This window comes from Melanerpes formicivorus, unplaced genomic scaffold, assembly GCF_026170545.1.
Source record: "Melanerpes formicivorus ecotype bairdi unplaced genomic scaffold, bMelFor1.0.p_v2 SCAF_52, whole genome shotgun sequence".
NCBI classification, from domain to species: Eukaryota; Metazoa; Chordata; class Aves; order Piciformes; family Picidae; genus Melanerpes; species Melanerpes formicivorus.
This window is the reverse complement of record NW_027142404.1, coordinates 205,526-231,860: the sequence shown is the minus strand read 5'-3', so window position 1 is coordinate 231,860 and position 26,335 is coordinate 205,526. Positions and strand designations below refer to the sequence as shown.

At 59.2% G+C, this 26,335-nt stretch overlaps 1 protein-coding gene and 1 long non-coding RNA gene across 9 annotated transcripts; both read left to right on the top strand.

Moving 5' to 3' along the window:
- Nucleotides 1-4,939: 4,939 nt before the first annotated feature.
- LOC137452379 (uncharacterized) lies at nucleotides 4,940-8,365 on the top strand. 3 transcript variants are annotated; one of them, XR_010990060.1, is made up of 3 exons: nucleotides 4,940-5,039; nucleotides 7,503-7,611; nucleotides 8,241-8,365. It is a non-coding gene; the product is annotated as an uncharacterized lncRNA (long non-coding RNA). The 3 variants fall into 3 exon arrangements; XR_010990059.1 differs by lacking the exon at nucleotides 4,940-5,039 and adding an exon at nucleotides 6,086-6,481; XR_010990061.1 differs by lacking the exon at nucleotides 4,940-5,039 and adding an exon at nucleotides 7,329-7,364.
- Nucleotides 8,366-8,627: 262 nt separating this feature from the next.
- On the top strand, nucleotides 8,628-25,766 carry LOC137452378 (uncharacterized). 6 transcript variants are annotated; one of them, XM_068160747.1, is made up of 8 exons: nucleotides 8,628-10,029; nucleotides 10,203-10,422; nucleotides 12,234-12,422; nucleotides 14,237-14,456; nucleotides 16,269-16,457; nucleotides 18,272-18,491; nucleotides 20,304-20,492; nucleotides 25,694-25,766. In XM_068160747.1, exons 1-4 carry the CDS (start codon nucleotides 9,886-9,888, stop codon nucleotides 14,395-14,397), a joined length of 714 nt encoding a protein of 237 aa, XP_068016848.1. In that variant the 5' UTR covers nucleotides 8,628-9,885; the 3' UTR covers nucleotides 14,398-14,456; nucleotides 16,269-16,457; nucleotides 18,272-18,491; nucleotides 20,304-20,492; nucleotides 25,694-25,766. The 6 variants fall into 6 exon arrangements, 3 of the variants coding, with proteins under 3 accessions (XP_068016848.1, XP_068016847.1, XP_068016849.1); XM_068160746.1 differs by lacking the exon at nucleotides 25,694-25,766 and having other exon boundaries at nucleotides 20,304-21,080; XM_068160748.1 differs by lacking the exons at nucleotides 8,628-10,029; nucleotides 10,203-10,422; nucleotides 12,234-12,422; nucleotides 25,694-25,766 and adding an exon at nucleotides 12,432-14,063 and having other exon boundaries at nucleotides 20,304-21,080.
- Nucleotides 25,767-26,335: the final 569 nt, after the last annotated feature.

Below are 26,335 nucleotides of genomic sequence, written 5' to 3'. Positions count from 1 at the left end.
GACAATGTGACCCTGTGGAAAATTTTGCAGGTTCCATTTGTGGGCTGTTTTCCTTTTACATGCCCAGCCCAGCTCTGCTGTGAATTAAGATACCACAGAAGTTGCTGGAGGTGGTCAGGTGACACTGGGCTTCATGGTGGGAGCTGCACCCCACCGTGCTCCTGAACTGGGGTGATTGATTCACCTCAGCCTGCTGCAGGTACGTGTTTTTGGAGGTCTTGGAGCCCCCTCATAGCGTCAAGATCACTCCTTGGGGTCTATAAGAGTAGCAGCTTCTTGGCTGCTCCAGTGGCCATCCCTGCTGCACACCCCCATGTTGTCCTCTGGCCTGCTGCCTGGTGGCCTGCCCATTGGTGGGCAGCACCTTGGAGGTGGAGCTGGACTTCAAACAAGGCTGCAAAAAACAGCAGAAGCTTCTGCAGGTATGAGGTAAGCATGGTGCTTTACACTTACATGGCACCCCAAAATTCTTGTAGCAGGCACCCTCCAGGGTGTAGGGGGATACCTACTGCCCCCTCAACGACTCTCTGCAAGTCCCTCACAAAACAAAGGAAATTTGGGCTAGGCTCTTCATCTTATAACCTGGAGTGTTTTGCTTTGTGTGCTATTCAGATGAGTAAGCGCTCTGGTTCAAAACTGCATGGTTTGCTCCTGTGTCCTACCTTTTCCTGTCCCACTCTCCCCTTGTGTCACACCTTTTGTAGCCCCCTTTTCCCCCCTCCTTTTTAGGTCCCCTTCTGTTCCTCCTTTCCCCATCCCCCTGTGCTGAGTCTTTCTCACCACCCTGCATCCCTCCTTTTCCAGTCCCTCTCCCCCTGCTTTTCATGTCACACTGTCTCTCTCTGCACAGTCAGAGACCAGAGAACAGAAGTAAGACTCAAGATGGAGTCAAGCACCAAGTAACTTTTATTTGCCTGACAGCAAATTTTCAAATGCAAAGGGGGGAGAGAGAAAAAGAAAGGAAAGAAAGAAGAAAGGGTCAGATGAGATAGCTGCCACCACCACAGACCTGCAGCGTCCTGAAGGCCAACTCATCTTCCACCTCAGTGGGTCCAACGTTGGCAGTCTTTCCTCTTGCATTTGGTCACATTATATATTCATTTCTCTTCTGAGAATCACTTAGCATGTTCTGTGATTAGTTTTGCTTACCCACAGCTTCCACCCAGCAGTGGTGTGCATGCCCAGTACTGTCACTGGAAGGGTTCTGGTGGTCTTCGGGCTGTCTGAACTGTTCTGTCTCCCAGGCCATGGGTTTGAGCACACGTGCAGAGGTTAGGCCAAATTTATTGGAATCAGCTCCACATTCAGGTGTGGAAGAAAGCAGGAAACCTCTGTCTAGTCTTGCGGTCCAATTGATGCTGCATGGCTGTGGCAGTGATGTCAGTTGTTGGCTTTGTGTTCTAGCAACACTGAACCAAAACAAGCAACCAGTCTCTTACACGAAGTTTGCAGAGATGGGGAGTAGCCTCTGGCCTAGTGAGACTAATCAGCAGTGTTGCTTCAGCTAAGATCTCCATGGTGGAATTTTTTACTGCAGGGAAAATATTGTGGGTAGCAGTTGTCATTAAGTGGGTAGCAAAAAAGGTAAAGGCTCTTAAATGACAAGTAACTGAATTTCATTGCTGTTAAAATATGCAGCAGCAGGTTTAGTTGATTAGATGGTGTTGGGTGATAGATTGGACTTGCTGATCTCAAAGGTCTTTTCCAACCTATTCTTTTTTTTACTTTTATTCTCATGCAAGAGTTGGCTTTCCCTCTGAACTTTTATACTTTTGTGTAAAGCTTGAGCAGCCCTTAACTTTCGAATTATTATACTGCATGCACTACTGCTTTGCAACATTCACAGGACTGTGGTGGTGTCAGACGGTTCACTTGCATTTAGCTCCTCAGGGGCCAGACCTTCCTTTGGGCTGATAGTCTTGGCCAAAGCTGCAATGTTCAGTCCTTGCTGTGAAAGGCAGGAGGTGCTGGCTGGGCAGTTTGCTTTATTTTGTGCCTTTTTGGGGGTGACTCAAAGGGAGTGGGGGGATTGTGGGTGGGCTGGATCTGCCACGTGGGGCAGGGATTGGGCGACCGGCGCTGCGTCCCGGTGTCCCGGCGGTGAGGAGCCCGGTCTCAGGGTTCTGGTATCCTGCGGTCCGGTTTCTGGAGGGGCCGGGGCCGTGGGGGCCCGTGGCGCGGTCACGCTCGCGGGTCTGACGTCCCGGTTTCTAGGGGGGGACCTCGGTTTGAGGGCCCTGCTTCGGGAAGGTTTTTTTCCGTGGTTTCAGGCCTCCGCAGGAGGGAGGGCAGGGACCTGGGCTGCGGCGGGTGAGGTTTCTTTGCGGTTGGACTTTGCAGGGGGTCGGCACAGCGAGGGGGGTCGGTCGTTCGCAGGGAGCCGGCTAGCGGCTCGGAGCCGGCGCTTCAACTGCCGCCGCTCGGTTTTGACCCCCGGGCAGTGATTAGTGATCGGGAGAACGGGACAAAAGCAAGTCATCAGAACTGCCTCCCATCCCCATCTCAGAGAGCGCCTTGGGGATCATATTATAGTATTGGGATGATGAGTTGAGAGAAGGAAAATCAAAGAAAAAAATGGTTTAAGCTGCATATGCTGCTGTTTGGATCAGGGCTTCACGCCCTACCCCTGTTCCCATATTTCAGGACATATACAAGGAAAAGGCAGACAGGCTGGCGTGAGAATATGGGAGAGGTAAAATCAGAGCGGGGGGGCCACCAAGAAATCAGAAGTGGCCTAATCAAGATCCTCAGTGGGACCATCAACAGCTTCAGGGGAGACAGAACATGGGACAAGGAATTGAAGCTGTGCCCAGAAATTTTGATAAAGCCTATAGTGAGCATCAGAGGAAGCCTCCTATGGGGTGGATGCTAGGATTAAAGAGAAGTTTGCAGCTCTATTCTGGAATAGATCCCGGCTCTGCAGCTGGGGTGATACTTCTCAGGATGCAGTTTGTGGCAAAACCATGGGCAGATATTAGAAATTGGAAAAGATTGAGGATTGGCAAGACAGAGGTTTAGAGGAATTACTACGTGAAGCTCGGAAGGTGTTTGTAAGGAGGGATGTAGAGAAACAGAAGGCAAAAGCTAGAATGTTGGTAACTGCTGTAAGGGTACTGGTGATTATGGACAGAGAGGGAAAAAAAGGTAGAAGTCTTATATGATAAATTAGCCCTCAATAGTAATATTAATGGAGTCCAGAAGACGATGAGTGATTGGATAAATAAAAGAATGTTGATTGATGCTCTGTTTTAAATTTGCCTGACATGGACAAATAATTTGATCTTTTTGTACATCTATATGGGGTGTTGACCCAGGACTGGACTGGAATTAAAAATCCTGTAGGGCATTGTTCCAAGTTATTAGATTCTGTAAGTAGGTGAGGGCCAATTTGCTTATCAGTGACCTTTACTAGTAGAGGAGGCCCAGAAAGCGGCTTTTTGTTTTGTTCTGGTCTCAGATCCCACCTTTGGGATTCCTGATGTATATGGGACTGAAGCTGGGGGTAAAGTGTTAATAACAACTTGGAAAGGAGAGTCACTAATTTCCCCCTGGGAAGGATCTTTTCTTGGTTTTGTTAACAACAGATCCAGCTGTCCGTACTGCAGAACAAGGGTGGACACGTGCTTCCTGAGTAAAAGGAGCACTTCAGGAATGTGCCTCTGAACCTGGCTGACTTGCACCTGTAACACCTCTGGTCTGAAGGCTCTGGAACTAGCGAGACAAACCCACCTTTTGAAACATCTGACATTGTGTGACATCGAATCTGCATTGCAAGAAAATACCAAGGATTTCATTCGGTGTATAAAAGATCCTGGGACTTGATGTCATTGGGGATGGGTAAAGTGTAATGGTAAACTGGCTATTTAGAAAAGTGATGGTAAATTTTTCTGCTGCACTACAATGATGTGCTGAGAGTGTGTGTGGTTATAAATGTATGCTGTTGTAGTTCTAATTTGAAGTGATTAGGACAGAGGATTCATCTGTGTTCTTTGTGTTAAAGTACCAAAAACTCTGTTCGGCTAGTGGGACCACAGGGACTGCAATACAGAAAGGACTGCTGGATCCATCCACTGAATGGACTGAGGTACCCCAAATGGAGGACATAAAGATGAGTTCCAGTATCAGAATAGGAGTGGTAATGGTCCTTGCCTGAAAATATCACAAACTAGAAAGAGGTCGGGGTTCGAAATTGGTACAACCTCCCTGGACAAGGGAAGGAGACACGGTCCGAGCAGAGCATTGGTGGGATTGAAGGAGGCAAGGCCGGGTAGACCTCTGTAATTGCCACAAAGAAGATCTAGAACCATGGCTGTGGGCAGCAACCCCATAGGCCACGTGAGTGGAGTTGCAAGTCAAACTGGACTCCTAATTCCCAGGATTAACCACTCAGAGGGAGAAAGTTGTCACCCAGGTATTGGTATATATAGCATAGCCACTCACTGTGTATGGCACCTATTAAAGTAAAAGAGGAAATACTTTCAGGCAAGGAACATCAGTTGTTATCCCATTCCCTTTACCAGGAAGTTGAAATTGGGAATCCTTTTGCTTGTTGTAGAATTGTTGCCAAGTTAGGTTATTATGGCTCAAGCCAAATGTAGTAGAAAGAAGGGGAGGGATTGTGAGAAACTGGTTATAATATTTGGCTTTCGCAAGGGGGATTACTGGGGAGCGTGGGGCTGGATCGTTGGGCTGATGGTCTGTATTGTGTGGGGTATTGGGAGGGAAAGGGGAGGTGCCAACAGGTCTAAAGACTGGCCAGGTCAAAAGTGCAGGTTTGGTCTGTCCTGATGGAGAGGGGTGGGAGCGTGCTGGGGAATATATGAATATGTACGCTTTAATATATGAATATGTCTGTTTGCCGTCTCTCTCAGCTCACCTCGTGTTGTGGGGGTGCGGCTCTAGCAAGCTCGCTCTGTGCCCAGTGCTGTGTTGCCTTTATTTTATAATAAACTGGTTATAAGTTTTCAGCAGTGAGTTCGTTTCTCACGGTCTCCAGAAGCTTTCCATCAGAGGGAAGTTGCTCATCAGCTTGTCTGCAGGTGAGTGTTTTATAGAATAATAGAATCGTTTGGGTTGGAAAAGGCCTTTCAGATTCCGCAGTCCCAACAGCTCACAAACTGCCAAGTCTCATCCCAATCTCTTTGTCTCTTAAGCATCTGCAGGGATGGGGATTCAACCACTTCCCTGGGGAAACTATTCCAGTCTTTTGAGAAGCTTTCAGTGAAGAAGCTTCTTTAACAGGCAACCTAAACATCCTCTGATACAACTTGAGGCCATTTCCTCACATGGGGGGGGGACAATGAACACCAGAGTGAGCCCCCCCGATGCTGGGAGACCCCAAAATCTAAGATCCTGCAATTCCACTGAAGACACCAGATGAAGGGGGGACCATCAAAGGGTTTAAGTGAGGAGAGCAACAGACAGAAGAGATGGGTGATTGCCAGTGCTAAATGCGCTGACTGCAAAGTGGTCTCGGGGCTGTCAGCCCTGGGAGCCCTGCTCGGCGATGCGGAGCTCTGTGTCTCCTGCGCGGCGGCGTTTGGATCAATACATCATTAATATTGTTATTGCCTCCCCGCCTCCTCCTTTGGCCGCAGGGGGCCAGGGTGCTGCTGGGACAGGACAGCTCCAAGGCAGGACAGCCCCAGGCGCGGCAGGGGGCCGGGGGCACAGCCGGGCGGGGGAGGCACGGGCGGCCCTGCGGTGTGCCGAGCGGCTGCGAGAGCTCTGAGGGACGGGGAAGAGCGCTGGGGGGGGCGGCTCGGAGCCGGGGCCGCTGTGAGCACCGCGGCGGGGCCGGGGCCGGGGTCTGTGCGCCCCGGGGCTCCCCGCCCCAGCGCTCTGCCGCACCGCAGCGCTCGGCGCCGGCCGCTGCCCCTCCGGCCCGGGCTCGGTGCGAGACCTGCAAGGGGCAGAGGCGCTCGGCTCTGCCGCCAGAGCTCAACCCCAGCCTGCGGCCGCGGAGTGCGGAGGCGGCGCTGGGGCAGAGCTCCGGCGCTGAGCTCTGGCAAGCACCGCGGAGCGCCCTGAGGCAGGGCCCGGGCAGGTGCGGGAGAGGGAGCGGGGGGGGCTCGAGCAGGGGGGGCCTGGGGCGGCCGAGAGGGACGTTTTAAATTCCCTTCTGTAACTGTGAGGTCTCTCCTGGGCCGCTCAGAACACTACAGATGGAGATACAGTTCATAGAGGGAGCAGCAGGGGTGCCCGAAGGCTCTCTGGGGGGCGCGCCAGCGCCGGCGGAGGAGACTGAGCGCCCTGAGGCGCGGGGCGGGGCCGGGGGCGGGGCCTGGGCTCCTCCCAGGGCTTCAGCGCGAGAATTCGAGCGGCCAGAGGCGCCCGGCCCGGGCGGGACCGGCCCCGGCCAGAGGCGCCGCTGGACTTGGGAGTTGCGCTCAGAGGGCAGCTGTGGCAGCGCTCCGGCGGATGGAGACCTGGCAGGCGCCTCAGGGGGGCTTTGGCGGATCCGCGAGGGACAGGAGCCCAGGTGCGAGCGGGGACAGGGAGGGCTGGCCCGGGGAGACCTGCGGGAGCTTAGAGCCTGAGGCGCTCGCCGTGCAGCTTCAACCGCCCGTCGGTGCAGATGTCCTCAGTGCAATGAACACGAGGGGGGGCTGCCAGGGCGGCCCGGAGGGCATTCCAGCGGCTGGGGGAGTTCCGGCTCTGCGGGGAAGGCTGAGCCGAGGCGCCGGTAGACGGGCTGGGTGCGAGGACGGCTCCCGAAGCGCAGGGGCAGCGCTGGGGCAGCGCGGGGGGTGGCGGAGCGCTGAAGGCAGCGCTGAGGTGCGTGAGAGGGAACGGGGCTGGGCTGGGGCAGAGCTGCAGCAGCTGAAGGGAGGAGTTTGTGTAGGCAGTGTCTGAGGTGCTGTCATCTCCAGCCCGGAACATACACGTGTTTGTATTGGTTTTAATAAAAGGACATTAAGGGTGGCCGGGCTGGGGGGGGCTGTGTCTGTGAGCGCCACAGAAGGCGCAGCGGCGGGGGGGGGCTGTGGGGTGTTGGGGGCTGTGAGCGCCCTGAGGGTTCCCGCGCGGCGGCTTTCCCGCCCTGCCCGCGCCACAGGCACCAGCGCGCGCTGTTCCCGCGCGGCCGCCGCCTGAGGCAAGGGGAGGCGCCTGGCTGTGGGGACTGTGAGCGCCCGGAGGGTCCCGGCCTCACCTGTGCGCCCTTCCCGCCAGAGGGGCCGGCGCGCGCCGCGCGCCTCAGGGGCTGCCGGGGCGGGAACGGGAAGCGGCCGGCGCGGCCCGGGGCAGGGCCGGGCCGGGCCGCAGCCCGCAGCTGCGCTGGGGTTGGGGTCTGGGAGGATCCGCTCCTGGGGCAGAGCTGCGGATGCCGGAGGGCAGGGCAGGCAGCGCAGGGGCTTGGGCAGGTTCGTGAGGGCGCAGGGTGAGACCGGCCGGGGGCAGGGGAATCAGCTCGGGGACAATTTCTGTTTCGTTAAAACCTGAGGCACTTCCCTCTGTAGCTCAGCACCTCCTGAGTGTGCCTCTGCTGTTTGCTCCTTCAGGCAGAACGAAGCTCTGCAGGGAGCAGACTCGGGGACAGAGAAGTGACGTTTGGGCACAGAGACTGAGAGGATCTGTGGGGCAGAAAATGCAAACAGAGAAAGCCCTGAGGTAAGCAAGAGCAGAGGTGACATCCTGGAGGGAAAACATGGAGGCAGTTTATACAGGATAAAAGCCAAAGCTTTCGGAGGGAAAAGCTGAGGCAATGTGCTGGGGGCAGAGCGGGCATGGAGGGAACCTGAGGCAACCCACAGGGAGAAGGTGAAAATTGTCCTGAGAAAACCTGAGCAAAGAAGAGGGGACACAGGAAGCAGCTTGGAGGGAAGACTTAAGGCAAATATCTGTGAGACAAGACACAGAAATGAACAGGAAAGTTAACCTATGGGAGACAAAAACGAGGATTTGAGAGGGAAAATCACAGCTTATTTAGGAGGGAGAGTGAGGGGGAGGAAAGGCATGGGAGGGAAGAGCTGAGGAAAGGTGGAAGGAGGAAAGGGGATGTTTGGGAGGGAAACAGAGGCCATTTTGGACGGGAGGAAGGGAAATTATGCCTGGAATTGAGAAGGAAATCTGTAGGGCAGAGAATGAAAATGTTGAAAATAGAAGCTAAGATAATGCAAGGAGAGAAAGGACATTTTGAACAGAAAAAGCCTGTAGCGATTGAGGAGCAGTGATACCTTTTCCCCTTGGGCGGGGAGGAATTGGCACTGCTGAGGCCTAACTCTGTCCTCCTTCCTCAGAGGCAGCTGGCACAGAGCCCCACTATGGAGCGGCGAGGCAAGGTGCGGGGGGGCGAAAGGAGCTGAGAAGAGGAGGAGCACCGGGCTGAACAGCTGGACATGGGCAAGGCGCCCTGGGCAATGAGACCTCCCTCTCAATTTGGCTGTGGTAACACAAGATCTTTGCCAGCACCGTTAGGGTGCCCTGGTTGGCTTTGTGCTGGGCGACCTCCCTGTAAGCAGGGCTCGGTCTTTGCTTTTGCTGTTGTAGGCCTTTTGCCACCTAGCTCCTTGGCTGCACGGAGACTGGCAACCCTGTAAGGAGGGTCCGAGCCGGCGTCTCGGCCCGTATGGGGGGAAGTGTAGCTGCCTGGACCCCAGCCCCCCCTGTAAGCAGGGGAGGGCCCTTTAAACAGTTTCTCGGCTGCTGGCGGCCTGGCCAGCGTGACGCCCTGTACTTGGGGCATGTCACAACGATTGGCATCCTGAGGCCCCTCTACCTGCATGCATCCCCGGGGGGGCCAGGTCTGACCCTCTGCTCTCCTGCTCGGGGTTAAGGATGCCTGCCCCACCAGTGGCTGCCCAGAGCTTGCTCCCTCTCTTGGGAAGGGCTGTGTGCGTGGCCCCTCTTGCCTCTGTGTGCCTGAGTCTGCTTGTCCTTTAGGTCCCTTAGAAAAGGCTGTAGCTTAGCTTAGGCTTCCCAGGAGGGAAAGAGGGGCTCTGGGCGGTTCCACGGCAGTCTCCTTGGAGGCCTCGAGTGGGGTGGGAGCTCGGCTTGCCCCTCCTTTGATTGGATGGACGCAGCGAAGCCGCTTAAGTCGTCTTGCGGCAAGGTGACCCCCCTGTAGTTCAGGGCCTGGGTCTCTGCCTTCATGGCAGCCTGTTCCCTTGGCACCCTGTCAGCTTAACAGCCCCGCACTCGGGGCCTGTGTGACGAGTTATGGAGCCTTCTGTGCCGTTCTGTCCCCTTCTGTCCCCAGCAGCAGCAGCCCCAGGTCCCTGTAAGCAGGGCTGGGGAGGCTGCTTTTGGCAGCTAACAGGAACAAACCCTTAGAGGGTTGAGGTCAGTCCCTGGGCTCCTGAAGAGGTGGTGTTGTGCTGCAGCCAGGAGGGCCGGCCCGTAAGTGGGCGCAGGCCAGAGCCCGTGGCTCTCCGTGGGGCTTTTTGGGAGTGCCGGGCCGAGAGCGACCGCCCTGTAGGCAGGGAAGTGTGTTGCCGGTGTCCGGCGGGAGGTTCAAGGAGGGACCCCCCCTGTAATCAGGGCGGGTAGATCTGGTCCCGGCCTTTCAGAGGCATGGGGCCAGGGAGTGTGTGGGGCTTATCTTAGCGTGTTGTTCCCCCCCGCCCCACCCCGTCTTCGGGGCTGGGGCCACAGCCCCCCGGCCTTTGGCCGTGATGCCCCACTGCCTGGCTGCTGTCTTCCTGTAGCTGCGGGGCCAGGCCAAGCTCTCAGCTCCCTGGGTTTCGACCCGCCCGTAAGAGGGGTCGGGGTCCGAGTGCCTTTGCGCTCAGCTGGCAGCCTGTGTGGGGCACCCCCACCGGCTAGCGGGGTGTGGGTCAAGATGCCCCTGAAGCGGAGAGAAGGAGCCTCCGTGGGCCTTTTGGGACCAGGGCCGCCCTGTAAGTCAGGGCCCGGTCAGTGCCCTGGCATCCCGGGCGCTTTGAAATGCCAGCGGCGGCTCCAGCCCCCTGTAAGCAGGGTCGTGCAGCCGCTCTGGCCGCTGCGTTGCATGCCCAGCTCCATTGCCCAGGGCGTCTGCTGCGGCGCCCGTCTGCGGTCCCGACCGGAAGTGTGCCGTGCGCCGCTTGGGTGAGTCGAGCGAAAGCGGGAAGACTTTGCAGAGCTGGGGGTGTCTGCGGGCGGGTAGCTGGCCGGGGGGTGCCCATGGGGAGCTGCCTGCGGGGCTGGAGGCTTCCCTCTTTCCCTTGGGCGGGGAGCAACTGGCACTACTGAGGCCTAACTCTGTCCTCCTTCCTTGGCAGTGGCTGGCACAGAAGGAAGAAGAGGCCCGCTGCGGAGCGGCGAGGCAACATACGGCGGAGGCAAGAGGCGGCGAGGCAACATACGGTGGAGGCAAGAGGCGGCGAGGCAACATACGGCGGAGGCAAGAGGCGGCGAGGCAAGAGGAGCGGCGTCCGGCTGAAGAGCAGGACAGGAGAAAGGCGCCCTGGGCAATGAGACCTCCCTCTCAATTTGGCTGTGGTAACACAAGATCTTTGCCAGCACCGTTAGGGTGCCCTGGTTGGCTTTGTGCTGGGCGACCTCCCTGTAAGCAGGGCTCGGTCTTTGCTTTTGCTGTTGTAGGCGTTTTGCCACCTAGCTCCTTGGCTGCACGGAGACTGGCAACCCTGTAAGGAGGGTCCGAGCCGGCGTCTCGGCCCGTATGGGGGGAAGTGTAGCTGCCTGGACCCCAGCCCCCCCTGTAAGCAGGGGAGGGCCCTTTAAACAGTTTCTCGGCTGCTGGCGGCCTGGCCAGCGTGACGCCCTGTACTTGGGGCATGTCACAACGATTGGCATCCTGAGGCCCCTCTACCTGCATGCATCCCCGGGGGGGCCAGGTCTGACCCTCTGCTCTCCTGCTCGGGGTTAAGGATGCCTGCCCCACCAGTGGCTGCCCAGAGCTTGCTCCCTCTCTTGGGAAGGGCTGTGTGTGTGGCCCCTCTTGCCTCTGTGTGCCTGAGTCTGCTTGTCCTTTAGGTCCCTTAGAAAAGGCTGTAGCTTAGCTTAGGCTTCCCAGGAGGGAAAGAGGGGCTCTGGGCGGTTCCACGGCAGTCTCCTTGGAGGCCTCGAGTGGGGTGGGAGCTCGGCTTGCCCCTCCTTTGATTGGATGGACGCAGCGAAGCCGCTTAAGTCGTCTTGCGGCAAGGTGACCCCCCTGTAGTTCAGGGCCTGGGTCTCTGCCTTCATGGCAGCCTGTTCCCTTGGCACCCTGTCAGCTTAACAGCCCCGCACTCGGGGCCTGTGTGACGAGTTATGGAGCCTTCTGTGCCGTTCTGTCCCCTTCTGTCCCCAGCAGCAGCCCAAGGTCCCTGTAAGCAGGGCTGGGGAGGCTGCTTTTGGCAGCTAACAGGAACAAACCCTTAGAGGGTTGAGGTCAGTCCCTGGGCTCCTGAAGAGGTGGTGTTGTGCTGCAGCCAGGAGGGCCGGCCCGTAAGTGGGCGCAGGCCAGAGCCCGTGGCTCTCCGTGGGGCTTTTTGGGAGTGCCGGGCCGAGAGCGACCGCCCTGTAGGCAGGGAAGTGTGTTGCCGGTGTCCGGCGGGAGGTTCAAGGAGGGACCCCCCCTGTAATCAGGGCGGGTAGATCTGGTCCCGGCCTTTCAGAGGCATGGGGCCAGGGAGTGTGTGGGGCTTATCTTAGCGTGTTGTTCCCCCCCGCCCCACCCCGTCTTCGGGGCTGGGGCCACAGCCCCCCGGCCTTTGGCCGTGATGCCCCACTGCCTGGCTGCTGTCTTCCTGTAGCTGCGGGGCCAGGCCAAGCTCTCAGCTCCCTGGGTTTCGACCCGCCCGTAAGAGGGGTCGGGGTCCGAGTGCCTTTGCGCTCAGCTGGCAGCCTGTGTGGGGCACCCCCCCCGGCTAGCGGGGTGTGGGTCAAGATGCCCCTGAAGCGGAGAGAAGGAGCCTCCGTGGGCCTTTTGGGACCAGGGCCGCCCTGTAAGTCAGGGCCCGGTCAGTGCCCTGGCATCCCGGGCGCTTTGAAATGCCAGCGGCGGCTCCAGCCCCCTGTAAGCAGGGTCGTGCAGCCGCTCTGGCCGCTGCGTTGCATGCCCAGCTCCATTGCCCAGGGCGTCTGCTGCGGCGCCCGTCTGCGGTCCCGACCGGAAGTGTGCCGTGCGCCGCTTGGGTGAGTCGAGCGAAAGCGGGAAGACTTTGCAGAGCTGGGGGTGTCTGCGGGCGGGTAGCTGGCCGGGGGGTGCCCATGGGGAGCTGCCTGCGGGGCTGGAGGCTTCCCTCTTTCCCTCGGGCGGGGAGCAACTGGCACTACTGAGGCCTAACTCTGTCCTCCTTCCTTGGCAGTGGCTGGCACAGAAGGAAGAAGAGGCCCGCTGCGGAGCGGCGAGGCAACATACGGCGGAGGCAAGAGGCGGCGAGGCAACATACGGCGGAGGCAAGAGGCGGCGAGGCAAGAGGAGCGGCGTCCGGCTGAAGAGCAGGACAGGAGAAAGGCGCCCTGGGCAATGAGACCTCCCTCTCAATTTGGCTGTGGTAACACAAGATCTTTGCCAGCACCGTTAGGGTGCCCTGGTTGGCTTTGTGCTGGGCGACCTCCCTGTAAGCAGGGCTCGGTCTTTGCTTTTGCTGTTGTAGGCGTTTTGCCACCTAGCTCCTTGGCTGCACGGAGACTGGCAACCCTGTAAGGAGGGTCCGAGCCGGCGTCTCGGCCCGTATGGGGGGAAGTGTAGCTGCCTGGACCCCAGCCCCCCCTGTAAGCAGGGGAGGGCCCTTTAAACAGTTTCTCGGCTGCTGGCGGCCTGGCCAGCGTGACGCCCTGTACTTGGGGCATGTCACAACGATTGGCATCCTGAGGCCCCTCTACCTGCATGCATCCCCGGGGGGGCCAGGTCTGACCCTCTGCTCTCCTGCTCGGGGTTAAGGATGCCTGCCCCACCAGTGGCTGCCCAGAGCTTGCTCCCTCTCTTGGGAAGGGCTGTGTGTGTGGCCCCTCTTGCCTCTGTGTGCCTGAGTCTGCTTGTCCTTTAGGTCCCTTAGAAAAGGCTGTAGCTTAGCTTAGGCTTCCCAGGAGGGAAAGAGGGGCTCTGGGCGGTTCCACGGCAGTCTCCTTGGAGGCCTCGAGTGGGGTGGGAGCTCGGCTTGCCCCTCCTTTGATTGGATGGACGCAGCGAAGCCGCTTAAGTCGTCTTGCGGCAAGGTGACCCCCCTGTAGTTCAGGGCCTGGGTCTCTGCCTTCATGGCAGCCTGTTCCCTTGGCACCCTGTCAGCTTAACAGCCCCGCACTCGGGGCCTGTGTGACGAGTTATGGAGCCTTCTGTGCCGTTCTGTCCCCTTCTGTCCCCAGCAGCAGCAGCCCCAGGTCCCTGTAAGCAGGGCTGGGGAGGCTGCTTTTGGCAGCTAACAGGAACAAACCCTTAGAGGGTTGAGGTCAGTCCCTGGGCTCCTGAAGAGGTGGTGTTGTGCTGCAGCCAGGAGGGCCGGCCCGTAAGTGGGCGCAGGCCAGAGCCCGTGGCTCTCCGTGGGGCTTTTTGGGAGTGCCGGGCCGAGAGCGACCGCCCTGTAGGCAGGGAAGTGTGTTGCCGGTGTCCGGCGGGAGGTTCAAGGAGGGACCCCCCCTGTAATCAGGGCGGGTAGATCTGGTCCCGGCCTTTCAGAGGCATGGGGCCAGGGAGTGTGTGGGGCTTATCTTAGCGTGTTGTTCCCCCCCGCCCCACCCCGTCTTCGGGGCTGGGGCCACAGCCCCCCGGCCTTTGGCCGTGATGCCCCACTGCCTGGCTGCTGTCTTCCTGTAGCTGCGGGGCCAGGCCAAGCTCTCAGCTCCCTGGGTTTCGACCCGCCCGTAAGAGGGGTCGGGGTCCGAGTGCCTTTGCGCTCAGCTGGCAGCCTGTGTGGGGCACCCCCACCGGCTAGCGGGGTGTGGGTCAAGATGCCCCTGAAGCGGAGAGAAGGAGCCTCCGTGGGCCTTTTGGGACCAGGGCCGCCCTGTAAGTCAGGGCCCGGTCAGTGCCCTGGCATCCCGGGCGCTTTGAAATGCCAGCGGCGGCTCCAGCCCCCTGTAAGCAGGGTCGTGCAGCCGCTCTGGCCGCTGCGTTGCATGCCCAGCTCCATTGCCCAGGGCGTCTGCTGCGGCGCCCGTCTGCGGTCCCGACCGGAAGTGTGCCGTGCGCCGCTTGGGTGAGTCGAGCGAAAGCGGGAAGACTTTGCAGAGCTGGGGGTGTCTGCGGGCGGGTAGCTGGCCGGGGGGTGCCCATGGGGAGCTGCCTGCGGGGCTGGAGGCTTCCCTCTTTCCCTTGGGCGGGGAGCAACTGGCACTACTGAGGCCTAACTCTGTCCTCCTTCCTTGGCAGTGGCTGGCACAGAAGGAAGAAGAGGCCCGCTGCGGAGCGGCGAGGCAACATACGGCGGAGGCAAGAGGCGGCGAGGCAACATACGGTGGAGGCAAGAGGCGGCGAGGCAACATACGGCGGAGGCAAGAGGCGGCGAGGCAAGAGGAGCGGCGTCCGGCTGAAGAGCAGGACAGGAGAAAGGCGCCCTGGGCAATGAGACCTCCCTCTCAATTTGGCTGTGGTAACACAAGATCTTTGCCAGCACCGTTAGGGTGCCCTGGTTGGCTTTGTGCTGGGCGACCTCCCTGTAAGCAGGGCTCGGTCTTTGCTTTTGCTGTTGTAGGCGTTTTGCCACCTAGCTCCTTGGCTGCACGGAGACTGGCAACCCTGTAAGGAGGGTCCGAGCCGGCGTCTCGGCCCGTATGGGGGGAAGTGTAGCTGCCTGGACCCCAGCCCCCCCTGTAAGCAGGGGAGGGCCCTTTAAACAGTTTCTCGGCTGCTGGCGGCCTGGCCAGCGTGACGCCCTGTACTTGGGGCATGTCACAACGATTGGCATCCTGAGGCCCCTCTACCTGCATGCATCCCCGGGGGGGCCAGGTCTGACCCTCTGCTCTCCTGCTCGGGGTTAAGGATGCCTGCCCCACCAGTGGCTGCCCAGAGCTTGCTCCCTCTCTTGGGAAGGGCTGTGTGTGTGGCCCCTCTTGCCTCTGTGTGCCTGAGTCTGCTTGTCCTTTAGGTCCCTTAGAAAAGGCTGTAGCTTAGCTTAGGCTTCCCAGGAGGGAAAGAGGGGCTCTGGGCGGTTCCACGGCAGTCTCCTTGGAGGCCTCGAGTGGGGTGGGAGCTCGGCTTGCCCCTCCTTTGATTGGATGGACACAGCGAAGCCGCTTAAGTCGTCTTGCGGCAAGGTGACCCCCCTGTAGTTCAGGGCCTGGGTCTCTGCCTTCATGGCAGCCTGTTCCCTTGGCACCCTGTCAGCTTAACAGCCCCGCACTCGGGGCCTGTGTGACGAGTTATGGAGCCTTCTGTGCCGTTCTGTCCCCTTCTGTCCCCAGCAGCAGCCCAAGGTCCCTGTAAGCAGGGCTGGGGAGGCTGCTTTTGGCAGCTAACAGGAACAAACCCTTAGAGGGTTGAGGTCAGTCCCTGGGCTCCTGAAGAGGTGGTGTTGTGCTGCAGCCAGGAGGGCCGGCCCGTAAGTGGGCGCAGGCCAGAGCCCGTGGCTCTCCGTGGGGCTTTTTGGGAGTGCCGGGCCGAGAGCGACCGCCCTGTAGGCAGGGAAGTGTGTTGCCGGTGTCCGGCGGGAGGTTCAAGGAGGGACCCCCCCTGTAATCAGGGCGGGTAGATCTGGTCCCGGCCTTTCAGAGGCATGGGGCCAGGGAGTGTGTGGGGCTTATCTTAGCGTGTTGTTCCCCCCCGCCCCACCCCGTCTTCGGGGCTGGGGCCACAGCCCCCCGGCCTTTGGCCGTGATGCCCCACTGCCTGGCTGCTGTCTTCCTGTAGCTGCGGGGCCAGGCCAAGCTCTCAGCTCCCTGGGTTTCGACCCGCCCGTAAGAGGGGTCGGGGTCCGAGTGCCTTTGCGCTCAGCTGGCAGCCTGTGTGGGGCACCCCCCCCGGCTAGCGGGGGTGTGGGTCAAGATGCCCCTGAAGCGGAGAGAAGGAGCCTCCGTGGGCCTTTTGGGACCAGGGCCGCCCTGTAAGTCAGGGCCCGGTCAGTGCCCTGGCATCCCGGGCGCTTTGAAATGCCAGCGGCGGCTCCAGCCCCCTGTAAGCAGGGTCGTGCAGCCGCTCTGGCCGCTGCGTTGCATGCCCAGCTCCATTGCCCAGGGCGTCTGCTGCGGCGCCCGTCTGCGGTCCCGACCGGAAGTGTGCCGTGCGCCGCTTGGGTGAGTCGAGCGAAAGCGGGAAGACTTTGCAGAGCTGGGGGTGTCTGCGGGCGGGTAGCTGGCCGGGGGGTGCCCATGGGGAGCTGCCTGCGGGGCTGGAGGCTTCCCTCTTTCCCTCGGGCGGGGAGCAACTGGCACTACTGAGGCCTAACTCTGTCCTCCTTCCTTGGCAGTGGCTGGCACAGAAGGAAGAAGAGGCCCGCTGCGGAGCGGCGAGGCAACATACGGCGGAGGCAAGAGGCGGCGAGGCAACATACGGCGGAGGCAAGAGGCGGCGAGGCAAGAGGAGCGGCGTCCGGCTGAAGAGCAGGACAGGAGAAAGGCGCCCTGGGCAATGAGACCTCCCTCTCAATTTGGCTGTGGTAACACAAGATCTTTGCCAGCACCGTTAGGGTGCCCTGGTTGGCTTTGTGCTGGGCGACCTCCCTGTAAGCAGGGCTCGGTCTTTGCTTTTGCTGTTGTAGGCGTTTTGCCACCTAGCTCCTTGGCTGCACGGAGACTGGCAACCCTGTAAGGAGGGTCCGAGCCGGCGTCTCGGCCCGTATGGGGGGAAGTGTAGCTGCCTGGACCCCAGCCCCCCCTGTAAGCAGGGGAGGGCCCTTTAAACAGTTTCTCGGCTGCTGGCGGCCTGGCCAGCGTGACGCCCTGTACTTGGGGCATGTCACAACGATTGGCATCCTGAGGCCCCTCTACCTGCATGCATCCCCGGGGGGGCCAGGTCTGACCCTCTGCTCTCCTGCTCGGGGTTAAGGATGCCTGCCCCACCAGTGGCTGCCCAGAGCTTGCTCCCTCTCTTGGGAAGGGCTGTGTGTGTGGCCCCTCTTGCCTCTGTGTGCCTGAGTCTGCTTGTCCTTTAGGTCCCTTAGAAAAGGCTGTAGCTTAGCTTAGGCTTCCCAGGAGGGAAAGAGGGGCTCTGGGCGGTTCCACGGCAGTCTCCTTGGAGGCCTCGAGTGGGGTGGGAGCTCGGCTTGCCCCTCCTTTGATTGGATGGACGCAGCGAAGCCGCTTAAGTCGTCTTGCGGCAAGGTGACCCCCCTGTAGTTCAGGGCCTGGGTCTCTGCCTTCATGGCAGCCTGTTCCCTTGGCACCCTGTCAGCTTAACAGCCCCGCACTCGGGGCCTGTGTGACGAGTTATGGAGCCTTCTGTGCCGTTCTGTCCCCTTCTGTCCCCAGCAGCAGCAGCCCCAGGTCCCTGTAAGCAGGGCTGGGGAGGCTGCTTTTGGCAGCTAACAGGAACAAACCCTTAGAGGGTTGAGGTCAGTCCCTGGGCTCCTGAAGAGGTGGTGTTGTGCTGCAGCCAGGAGGGCCGGCCCGTAAGTGGGCGCAGGCCAGAGCCCGTGGCTCTCCGTGGGGCTTTTTGGGAGTGCCGGGCCGAGAGCGACCGCCCTGTAGGCAGGGAAGTGTGTTGCCGGTGTCCGGCGGGAGGTTCAAGGAGGGACCCCCCCTGTAATCAGGGCGGGTAGATCTGGTCCCGGCCTTTCAGAGGCATGGGGCCAGGGAGTGTGTGGGGCTTATCTTAGCGTGTTGTTCCCCCCCGCCCCACCCCGTCTTCGGGGCTGGGGCCACAGCCCCCCGGCCTTTGGCCGTGATGCCCCACTGCCTGGCTGCTGTCTTCCTGTAGCTGCGGGGCCAGGCCAAGCTCTCAGCTCCCTGGGTTTCGACCCGCCCGTAAGAGGGGTCAGGGTCCGAGTGCCTTTGCGCTCAGCTGGCAGCCTGTGTGGGGCACCCCGACCGGCTAGCGGGGTGTGGGTCAAGATGCCCCTGAAGCGGAGAGAAGGAGCCTCCGTGGGCCTTTTGGGACCAGGGCCGCCCTGTAAGTCAGGGCCCGGTCAGTGCCCTGGCATCCCGGGCGCTTTGAAATGCCAGCGGCGGCTCCAGCCCCCTGTAAGCAGGGTCGTGCAGCCGCTCTGGCCGCTGCGTTGCATGCCCAGCTCCATTGCCCAGGGCGTCTGCTGCGGCGCCCGTCTGCGGTCCCGACCGGAAGTGTGCCGTGCGCCGCTTGGGTGAGTCGAGCGAAAGCGGGAAGACTTTGCAGAGCTGGGGGTGTCTGCGGGCGGGTAGCTGGCCGGGGGGTGCCCATGGGGAGCTGCCTGCGGGGCTGGAGGCTTCCCTCTTTCCCTTGGGCGGGGAGCAACTGGCACTACTGAGGCCTAACTCTGTCCTCCTTCCTTGGCAGTGGCTGGCACAGAAGGAAGAAGAGGCCCGCTGCGGAGCGGCGAGGCAACATACGGCGGAGGCAAGAGGCGGCGAGGCAACATACGGTGGAGGCAAGAGGCGGCGAGGCAACATACGGCGGAGGCAAGAGGCGGCGAGGCAAGAGGAGCGGCGTCCGGCTGAAGAGCAGGACAGGAGAAAGGCGCCCTGGGCAATGAGACCTCCCTCTCAATTTGGCTGTGGTAACACAAGATCTTTGCCAGCACCGTTAGGGTGCCCTGGTTGGCTTTGTGCTGGGCGACCTCCCTGTAAGCAGGGCTCGGTCTTTGCTTTTGCTGTTGTAGGCGTTTTGCCACCTAGCTCCTTGGCTGCACGGAGACTGGCAACCCTGTAAGGAGGGTCCGAGCCGGCGTCTCGGCCCGTATGGGGGGAAGTGTAGCTGCCTGGACCCCAGCCCCCCCTGTAAGCAGGGGAGGGCCCTTTAAACAGTTTCTCGGCTGCTGGCGGCCTGGCCAGCGTGACGCCCTGTACTTGGGGCATGTCACAACGATTGGCATCCTGAGGCCCCTCTACCTGCATGCATCCCCGGGGGGGCCAGGTCTGACCCTCTGCTCTCCTGCTCGGGGTTAAGGATGCCTGCCCCACCAGTGGCTGCCCAGAGCTTGCTCCCTCTCTTGGGAAGGGCTGTGTGTGTGGCCCCTCTTGCCTCTGTGTGCCTGAGTCTGCTTGTCCTTTAGGTCCCTTAGAAAAGGCTGTAGCTTAGCTTAGGCTTCCCAGGAGGGAAAGAGGGGCTCTGGGCGGTTCCACGGCAGTCTCCTTGGAGGCCTCGAGTGGGGTGGGAGCTCGGCTTGCCCCTCCTTTGATTGGATGGACGCAGCGAAGCCGCTTAAGTCGTCTTGCGGCAAGGTGACCCCCCTGTAGTTCAGGGCCTGGGTCTCTGCCTTCATGGCAGCCTGTTCCCTTGGCACCCTGTCAGCTTAACAGCCCCGCACTCGGGGCCTGTGTGACGAGTTATGGAGCCTTCTGTGCCGTTCTGTCCCCTTCTGTCCCCAGCAGCAGCCCAAGGTCCCTGTAAGCAGGGCTGGGGAGGCTGCTTTTGGCAGCTAACAGGAACAAACCCTTAGAGGGTTGAGGTCAGTCCCTGGGCTCCTGAAGAGGTGGTGTTGTGCTGCAGCCAGGAGGGCCGGCCCGTAAGTGGGCGCAGGCCAGAGCCCGTGGCTCTCCGTGGGGCTTTTTGGGAGTGCCGGGCCGAGAGCGACCGCCCTGTAGGCAGGGAAGTGTGTTGCCGGTGTCCGGCGGGAGGTTCAAGGAGGGACCCCCCCTGTAATCAGGGCGGGTAGATCTGGTCCCGGCCTTTCAGAGGCATGGGGCCAGGGAATGTGTGGGGCTTATCTTAGCGTGTTGTTCCCCCCCCGCCCCACCCCGTCTTCGGGGCTGGGGCCACAGCCCCCCGGCCTTTGGCCGTGATGCCCCACTGCCTGGCTGCTGTCTTCCTGTAGCTGCGGGGCCAGGCCAAGCTCTCAGCTCCCTGGGTTTCGACCCGCCCGTAAGAGGGGTCGGGGTCCGAGTGCCTTTGCGCTCAGCTGGCAGCCTGTGTGGGGCACCCCCCCCGGCTAGCGGGGTGTGGGTCAAGATGCCCCTGAAGCGGAGAGAAGGAGCCTCCGTGGGCCTTTTGGGACCAGGGCCGCCCTGTAAGTCAGGGCCCGGTCAGTGCCCTGGCATCCCGGGCGCTTTGAAATGCCAGCGGCGGCTCCAGCCCCCTGTAAGCAGGGTCGTGCAGCCGCTCTGGCCGCTGCGTTGCATGCCCAGCTCCATTGCCCAGGGCGTCTGCTGCGGCGCCCGTCTGCGGTCCCGACCGGAAGTGTGCCGTGCGCCGCTTGGGTGAGTCGAGCGAAAGCGGGAAGACTTTGCAGAGCTGGGGGTGTCTGCGGGCGGGTAGCTGGCCGGGGGGTGCCCATGGGGAGCTGCCTGCGGGGCTGGAGGCTTCCCTCTTTCCCTCGGGCGGGGAGCAACTGGCACTACTGAGGCCTAACTCTGTCCTCCTTCCTTGGCAGTGGCTGGCACAGAAGGAAGAAGAGGCCCGCTGCGGAGCGGCGAGGCAACATACGGCGGAGGCAAGAGGCGGCGAGGCAACATACGGCGGAGGCAAGAGGCGGCGAGGCAAGAGGAGCGGCGTCCGGCTGAAGAGCAGGACAGGAGAAAGGCGCCCTGGGCAATGAGACCTCCCTCTCAATTTGGCTGTGGTAACACAAGATCTTTGCCAGCACCGTTAGGGTGCCCTGGTTGGCTTTGTGCTGGGCGACCTCCCTGTAAGCAGGGCTCGGTCTTTGCTTTTGCTGTTGTAGGCGTTTTGCCACCTAGCTCCTTGGCTGCACGGAGACTGGCAACCCTGTAAGGAGGGTCCGAGCCGGCGTCTCGGCCCGTATGGGGGGAAGTGTAGCTGCCTGGACCCCAGCCCCCCCTGTAAGCAGGGGAGGGCCCTTTAAACAGTTTCTCGGCTGCTGGCGGCCTGGCCAGCGTGACGCCCTGTACTTGGGGCATGTCACAACGATTGGCATCCTGAGGCCCCTCTACCTGCATGCATCCCCGGGGGGGCCAGGTCTGACCCTCTGCTCTCCTGCTCGGGGTTAAGGATGCCTGCCCCACCAGTGGCTGCCCAGAGCTTGCTCCCTCTCTTGGGAAGGGCTGTGTGTGTGGCCCCTCTTGCCTCTGTGTGCCTGAGTCTGCTTGTCCTTTAGGTCCCTTAGAAAAGGCTGTAGCTTAGCTTAGGCTTCCCAGGAGGGAAAGAGGGGCTCTGGGCGGTTCCACGGCAGTCTCCTTGGAGGCCTCGAGTGGGGTGGGAGCTCGGCTTGCCCCTCCTTTGATTGGATGGACACAGCGAAGCCGCTTAAGTCGTCTTGCGGCAAGGTGACCCCCCTGTAGTTCAGGGCCTGGGTCTCTGCCTTCATGGCAGCCTGTTCCCTTGGCACCCTGTCAGCTTAACAGCCCCGCACTCGGGGCCTGTGTGACGAGTTATGGAGCCTTCTGTGCCGTTCTGTCCCCTTCTGTCCCCAGCAGCAGCCCAAGGTCCCTGTAAGCAGGGCTGGGGAGGCTGCTTTTGGCAGCTAACAGGAACAAACCCTTAGAGGGTTGAGGTCAGTCCCTGGGCTCCTGAAGAGGTGGTGTTGTGCTGCAGCCAGGAGGGCCGGCTGGGGGCATCCCTCTTTCCCTCGGGCAGGGAGGAATTGGCACTACCAAGGCCTTCTTTTGTCCTTTTGGCAATCTTTGTCAAGGCAGACAGAACGTAGCACTGCTGTGTATCATCACTTCTTGTGCTGCTCCTTCAGATATTCTTCATGTGGAAAGCACACTCAGACTAGCCTTCAGCTGCCACAAGCTGTATCAAAGGCCTGCCTCAGGTGATTTTTTGCCTGTTTATGTCTCCTGGCATAATGAGCTGCAGTCCTGTTGTGCAAGAATCCCATCCTTCTTCCATGTGGATTGTCACTTGCACTAGTGCAAAATGGTTGAGGTACCACGCAGCTCTTACTGTGTCCGTTTGAAGTCCATTTTGCTTCGATTCTGGACAGCTTTTCTGTGCTCAGGGTGAACATGCCACAGGTGTAAGGGTGAATTTGTGTTCCCAGTGATCCTCTTCTTTGGGAGAGAATAATTTTTGTTCTTTTGCTCTTATGTGATGCCTCCGTGCTTTTAATGAGTTGGAAGGAAATTTTAAGTGGTATGGAAGCAGTGTTCAGCAGGGACACTAAGGACCAGTTTTCAGTTAGTCCACGTGCCAGGCAATCAGGTGAGAGGGCAGACTCAAATCAAACTCTCCAAAGCTTCTCATCATGTCTTCACATGGAGCAACTGCTCCTTCCCTTGCAGGCATCCTGGCTTGTTTCTAGGCTTAAGCATCTGTTGTGGACGTTCTTTGCACTTTTTAACCCTCCTAAACACCGGGGGGATTCTTCAGGGAACAGTTTAGCTCAATCACAGCACTTATTTGTCTGTAAAATTTTGCCAGTGCTTCTGTAATAAAAAGGTTTTTATTTCTGCTGTAGCTTGCAAGCTGGTGACCACCGTGGGAGCACCGCTCTGTTGTTCACAGAGTGTTTTTTTGTTGCAAACTTGGGACAAATGTGAGATTTAGGTGAGTTACTTTCTTTAGAAGTGTCTGCTCAGCCATCCTCTTCCTGGATCTCTTGGACAGAAGAAAGGTTTGTCTCTCTCTGTTTGCAGTGCCCTGATGAGGACTTGTGCCAACACAGGCTCAGAAAGCTGAAACCACCGAAGGGTTTAGTGGATGAGAGCAAAGCTCAGCCAGTTGCTGAAGGTGGAAACCTTACCCAGAAGGCTGTCCCCAGCTCGGGGTGATAAAAAGAAGAGGAGCGTAGCCGCTCAGCTGTCTTTCCTTCTGTGATGCCACGTGGGGGTGGTAAGGGTGCAGCAGAGGAGCAGTGAGGGAGGGGTGGGGGCAGTCTCCCACAAAGGCTGCTTGCAGACCTGAATGTTTGAAATGCCAGAACGTTCTTGGAGGGGAGGGAAAGCCCTGGGAAAGTGTGAGTGTGAGGTGTTCCAGCAGAGGAAAAGCGGTGCTGTTTGCAGGACAGTGATTTGTATGCAGCAAGGCTTTGACCTGACTCCCCCTGGATCTCTGTTATCTTGAAATGCTTCCAGAATAGAAAAGCACAGCCTGAGCAGGCCACGGAGGGTTTGAACTGGAAATAGAAATATCAACTGTGTCTCTCTCAATTAAAACTTTGTGTGTGCTTGTGGTGTGTTGTTTTTTCTTGGAATGGAAAAAGCCTGGAAGGGAGCTCAGCAAAGCTGCTCCCCAGGCAGAGGTGGAGGACCTGCCCCAGACCTGCTGTGTTGGGAGTGTGTTACAGGGGTCTGCTGTTATCTAAAGTGGGCCTGGGGGGTATGAAAAGGGAATTTGGGGGTATCTGAATGGTTCTGAGGGCCTCTGCAGGGTCCTGATGGAGACTGGGAGGAGGTGGTGGGGTTTAGGGTCAGGCATCTCTGTGGGGTTCCAGGTTTTGGGGTCTTGCAGGAGCTGGGGAGGTCTCACTCTGGGTTTTAGTGTACCTGCAGCCCTGGGAGGCCCCAGCTTCAGCTCCCCCTGCATCTAAAGGTAAGCTCGGTGCACCTCCAGGGCTTCAGATTGTGACAAAAGGGGTCTGGGGACATGTGAACGGGACTGGGGGTACCAAGGCGGTTCTGACCTCACCAAGGTGCTGGCTGGGCAGTTTGCTTTATTTTGTGACATTTTTGGGGGTGAATCAAAGGGAGTGGGGGGATTGTGGGTGGGCTGGTTTTGCCACGTGGGGCAGGAGGCTGCTGCAGCAGAGGAGCAGGTGAGCGAGGGCTGGGGGCACCCCCCTAAAGTGCTGAAAACTCTCAGAGGGGACCACGAAATCTTCAAAACTGTAAGCACGGCGGTGAGGCGAGGCAGAGCCAAACCTCTGGTTTGCAGCTGGAGAGGCAGGGGTTGGAGGGATGGTGCGTAAGAAAGCTTTGGAAACGACCCCTGTCTGCCCTTTTTAAAGGCTTAGAGAATTGAAAAACAGAAGCCACAGAGGGGCTTGAGCTATAAGCAGAGCCTGTGTCATGCAAATTCAAAACAGTGGGGTGTGCGCGTTGTGGTTTCTAATGTAAATAGAAAAGATTCTGAGCAGGGCCGAGCCGAGCTGCTGCCCACGCCCAGGGAAGTGCTCAATCCCGCCCCGCCTGTGTAATGACCCTGCTGCAGTGGGCACAGCGCCTGCGCCCTAGCCCGGCTCTGCTCGCGCCAACAGGGGCAGCGTCCCGGTGGTCGCTATGGATCCGGCGCCTGCGCCCTAGCCCGGCTCTGCTCGCGACAGGGGGGGCAGCGTCCCGGTGGTCGCTATGGATACAGCGCCTGCGCTCTAGCCCGGCTCTGCTCGCGCCAGGGGGGGCAGCGTCCCGGTGGTCGCTATGGATACGGCGCCTGCGCCGCAGCGGGTCCGGTCCCGCGCACGCGCCCTCCTCGCGGGCTGCGCCCCGCTTTTCTGGCCGGGGGGGCGGGCGCCGCGCTGAGCAGCTTTGGAGCCGGAGCGGTGGCGGAGAGCCCTGATTCGGCGCCTGACGCCGTTCTGTGCCCCAGGGTGCCTGCGAACCGCCGTCCTATGCCGGGGCAAGGGGTCCTGGCGCATTCGGGGAGCTCGCAGTGCGGTTTCCGGTGTCGCTGCCGGCCCGGGACTCCCAGGTGTGTTCCTTCCGGCGTCTGAAGGTGGTCTGGGGCCATCGGCAGGGCTTTTGGGGGTGACGGAGGATGTCTGGGGACACCTCAAAGGGTCTGGGGATACGTAAAGTTCTCGTGGGTCCATCTGAAAGGGTCAAGGGTCGTGGAGAGGCAGCTGGGCACCTCCGACGGACCCTTTGGGAGGTCTCTGCAGGCTCCCGTGGGAGCTGGGGGTGTCTCGGGGTGGGTTTGGGTTTGGGTTTGTGCTGCAAACAGCGTTGATAATGACTTAGAGAAAGACACACAAGAGACTCAGTAAGTCTCTTGTATCGTGCTTCTATTCTGGCGCCTGACACAGGTAGGATCATTTCAAAAGAGCTGTGTGTCTTCAGAGAGGTTTGGGCAAACTTTTATACAAAAAGTTATCTGTCTATAATGACAGAGGTCCAGATGCTGCCTATCTATACAAAGCTTATCTCTCTAAAAGAGCAGAAGTACACATATCATGCAGGTGTCCTTTGTCTTATCCAAAAGAGCATCTTGTCCAAGACTAACAGCAGTGAATCACTGACAAATCCTGTTATTCCTTCTCTATCCAAAGGCTGTCTGCCAGCCCCTCTCCCCCTCCCTGCGTCCCAGCATTTCAGCTAACAAGCGGAAAATTCTTATCAACTCTGTGGTTCTGTTAATGAGACTTTTCTGTTCATCAGTTCCCCCCTTTCTCACAGCCAACTGTATATTCCTATACTATATTTTCTTAAGGCAAACTTTGGACCCAGGCTTTCTGAGCTATCTTTCCCATGCTGACACTTGTGGAAGTTACTCTCAGATGTAGTCACCCAGTCTGATGCCCCCCAAGTCCAATTCATTGAGGCTTCCCCAAATAAAGGGGTCCTCATTTGGCCTCGAGGAAGTTCAGTGCATATCCAACAGTTAGAGAGATTAGTTTGCAAAGCCAATTCTTGCCTAACGTGTAAGTACATATTGCCTTCCCATCCCTCAATTTCCTTGCTGTGCTGCAAAGATTTTGATAGGAATTTCTAGGTATTAACTACAGCCAGGGCAATCCTTCAAGTGCCCTAGGAATGCAGTGAAAACCTTTTGGGAATTGTTCCTGCTCTGGTACTCCTCAAGCTATGAGGAGCTCTTCAGGGCAGCTCCAAGGTTAGGTTTGGATTCTCCTGGAGTCGCACACAGAACGAGTCTCACGATTCCAGTGGTCTCATTTCATAGCTGCATTTTCTTCTCTCTGCCTAGGTGACAGGACGACCTCACTAATGAAGAGAGATAGCCTGAGCTCTGCAGGAACCTTGAACCCAAGCAGCCAGTGCCTTCTGTGAGTACAAGCTGTCCTTGCTCAACGTGGAACTAGTTGAGAGCTGAAGCCAGACCACGCCATAATTCCCTCAGCTTCCTCTTCTGCAGATTAAACAGTCCCAGTTCCTTCAGCCACTCCTCCTAAGGCTTGTTATCCAGACCCCTCACCAGCTTTGTGGCCCTTCTCTGGACTCACTCTCTCACAAGGGGTGTCCTGGGGAACACCACTTGTGCCCGGCCGGCCACCGGCTGGGTTTAACTCTGTTCCCCACCGCTCTTGGGGCCCAGCCATCCATCCTGTTCTGCTGTCCAGCAGTCCCTTTGAAAAACAATCCATCTGAAAAAAGAAGTAGCAGAGAAGGAAAGCTGAAGCTGCAAGGATTGCAGTCCCCTCAGTTCTGGTTGTAGCCAGGTGGGGGTTGGTCTCTTCTCCCAGGCAAGCAGCACCAGAACAAGAGGACACAGTCTCAAGCTGTGCCAGGGGAGGTTTAGGCTGGATGTTAGGAAGAAGGTCTTCATAGAATAGAATAGAGCAGGTTGAAAGAGAGATTGGCCTTTGGAATGTGCTGCTCAGGGAGGTGG